Below are 1,928 nucleotides of genomic sequence, written 5' to 3' on the forward strand. Positions count from 1 at the left end.
AAATGATACACTTCAGAACATGCAATTTCAGAGAATATACTGAATAAATACGCCGCCCACCCGATTGAGCGAGCCACATGAATTGTTGCTTGAGTTGACTTGAGAAAGCAATAGTACACTGAAGGAATAAGCTATAGTCCTGGTCAATCAGCGATGACCCATGAGGCCAATACAGTAGAGCATAGGCACAAATCGTATGCTTGTTGCTAACATACATACTGCTAGTACCGACATGCACACAACACAAGACAACTACCAAGCATCCAACATCAGTGGCTTATATCCTCTAAAAGTGCAACCTTATTTTGCATCTACACTAGCCCCTAATCGTGCAACAATTTACAGTAATTTGAGGAGTATTTGCTAGGATCATGATGACAATTTTAGATTAAATTGCAGTGTTTGTCATCCACAGTTGTATGGTTCTATCTAGGATTACATAAAAACAAATAAAACAGGGAGCCAATCGCAAACCCGCGGGCGGAGGTAAGAGAGAAACCGCCCCCGTACCGTGGGGAATCACAAACCCGCGGGCGGAGGTAACATCCTAACCATTTGTTGGACACCTTCCTCTGGCCGGCACCGCCGTACGCCCTCACTGACGCCTCCAGCCTCGCCCCGTTCAGCTCTCTAACTGCACAAAAAATGATACACTTCAGAACTTGCAATTTCAGAGAATATACTGAATAAATACGCCGCCCACCCGATTGAGCGAGCCACATGAATTGTTGCTTGAGTTGACTTGAGAAAGCGATAGTACGCTGAAGGAATAAGCTATAGTCCTGGTCAATCAGCGATGACCCATGAGGCCAATACAGTAGAGCATAGGCACAAATCGTATGCTTGTTGCTAACGGACATACTGCTAGTACCGACATGCACACAACACAAGACAACTACCAAGCATCCAACATCAGTGGCTTATATCCTCTAAAAGTACAACCTTATTTTGCATCTACACTAGCCCCTAATCGTGCAACAATTTACAGTAATTTGAGGAGTATTTGCTAGGATCATGATGACAATTTTAGATTAAATTGCAGTGTTTGTCATCCACAGTTGTATGGTTCTATCTAGGATTACATAAAAACAGATAAAACAGGGAGCCAATCGCAAACCCGCGGGTGGAGGTAAGAGAGAAACCGCCCCCGTACCGAGGGGAATCACAAACCCGCGGGCGGAGGTAACATCCTAACCATTTGTTGGACACCTTCCTCTGGCCGGCGCCACCGTACGCCCTCACTGACGCCTCCAGCCTCGCCCCGTTCAGCTCTCTGACTGCACAAAAAAATGATACACTTCAGAACTTGCAATTTCAGAGAATATACTGAATAAATACGCCGCCCACCCGATTGAGCGAGCCACATGAATTGTTGCTTGAGTTGACTTGAGAAAGCGATAGTACGCTGAAGGAATAAGCTATAGTCCTGGTCAATCAGCGATGACCCATGAGGCCAATACAGTAGAGCATAGGCACAAATCGTATGCTTGTTGCTAACGGACATACTGCTAGTACCGACATGCACACAACACAAGACAACTACCAAGCATCCAACATCAGTGGCTTATATCCTCTAAAAGTGCAACCTTATTTTGCATCTACACTAGCCCCTAATCATGCAACAATTTACAGTAATTTGAGGAGTATTTGCTAGGATCATGATGACAATTTTAGATTAAATTGCAGTGTTTGTCATCCACAGTTGTATGGTTCTATCTAGGATTACATAAAAACAGATAAAACAGGGAGCCAATCGCAAACCCGCGGGCGGAGGTAAGAGAGAAACCGCCCCCGTACCGAGGGGAATCACAAACCCGCGGGCGGAGGTAACATCCTAACCATTTGTTGGACACCTTCCTCTGGCCGGCACCACCGTACGCCCTCACTGACGCCTCCAGCCTCGCCCCGTTCAGCTCTCTGACTGCACA

At 46.0% G+C, this 1,928-nt stretch overlaps 1 protein-coding gene across 1 annotated transcript in view; it reads right to left on the reverse strand.

Annotated features, from left to right (window-relative positions):
- Positions 1-405: 405 nt before the first annotated feature.
- Positions 406-1,928, reverse strand: part of LOC119358068 — a 4,508-nt gene continuing 2,985 nt past the window's right edge. The window contains exons 4-6 of the mRNA XM_037624783.1: positions 1,171-1,277; positions 528-634; positions 406-429 (exon numbers count right to left, since the gene is read on the reverse strand). Of these exons, the coding sequence (XP_037480680.1) occupies positions 406-429; positions 528-634; positions 1,171-1,277 (238 nt within the window). The remainder of the gene's footprint in view (positions 430-527; positions 635-1,170; positions 1,278-1,928) is intronic.

This window comes from Triticum dicoccoides, chromosome 2A (assembly GCF_002162155.2).
Source record: "Triticum dicoccoides isolate Atlit2015 ecotype Zavitan chromosome 2A, WEW_v2.0, whole genome shotgun sequence".
Classification (NCBI taxonomy): domain Eukaryota; kingdom Viridiplantae; phylum Streptophyta; class Magnoliopsida; order Poales; family Poaceae; genus Triticum; species Triticum dicoccoides.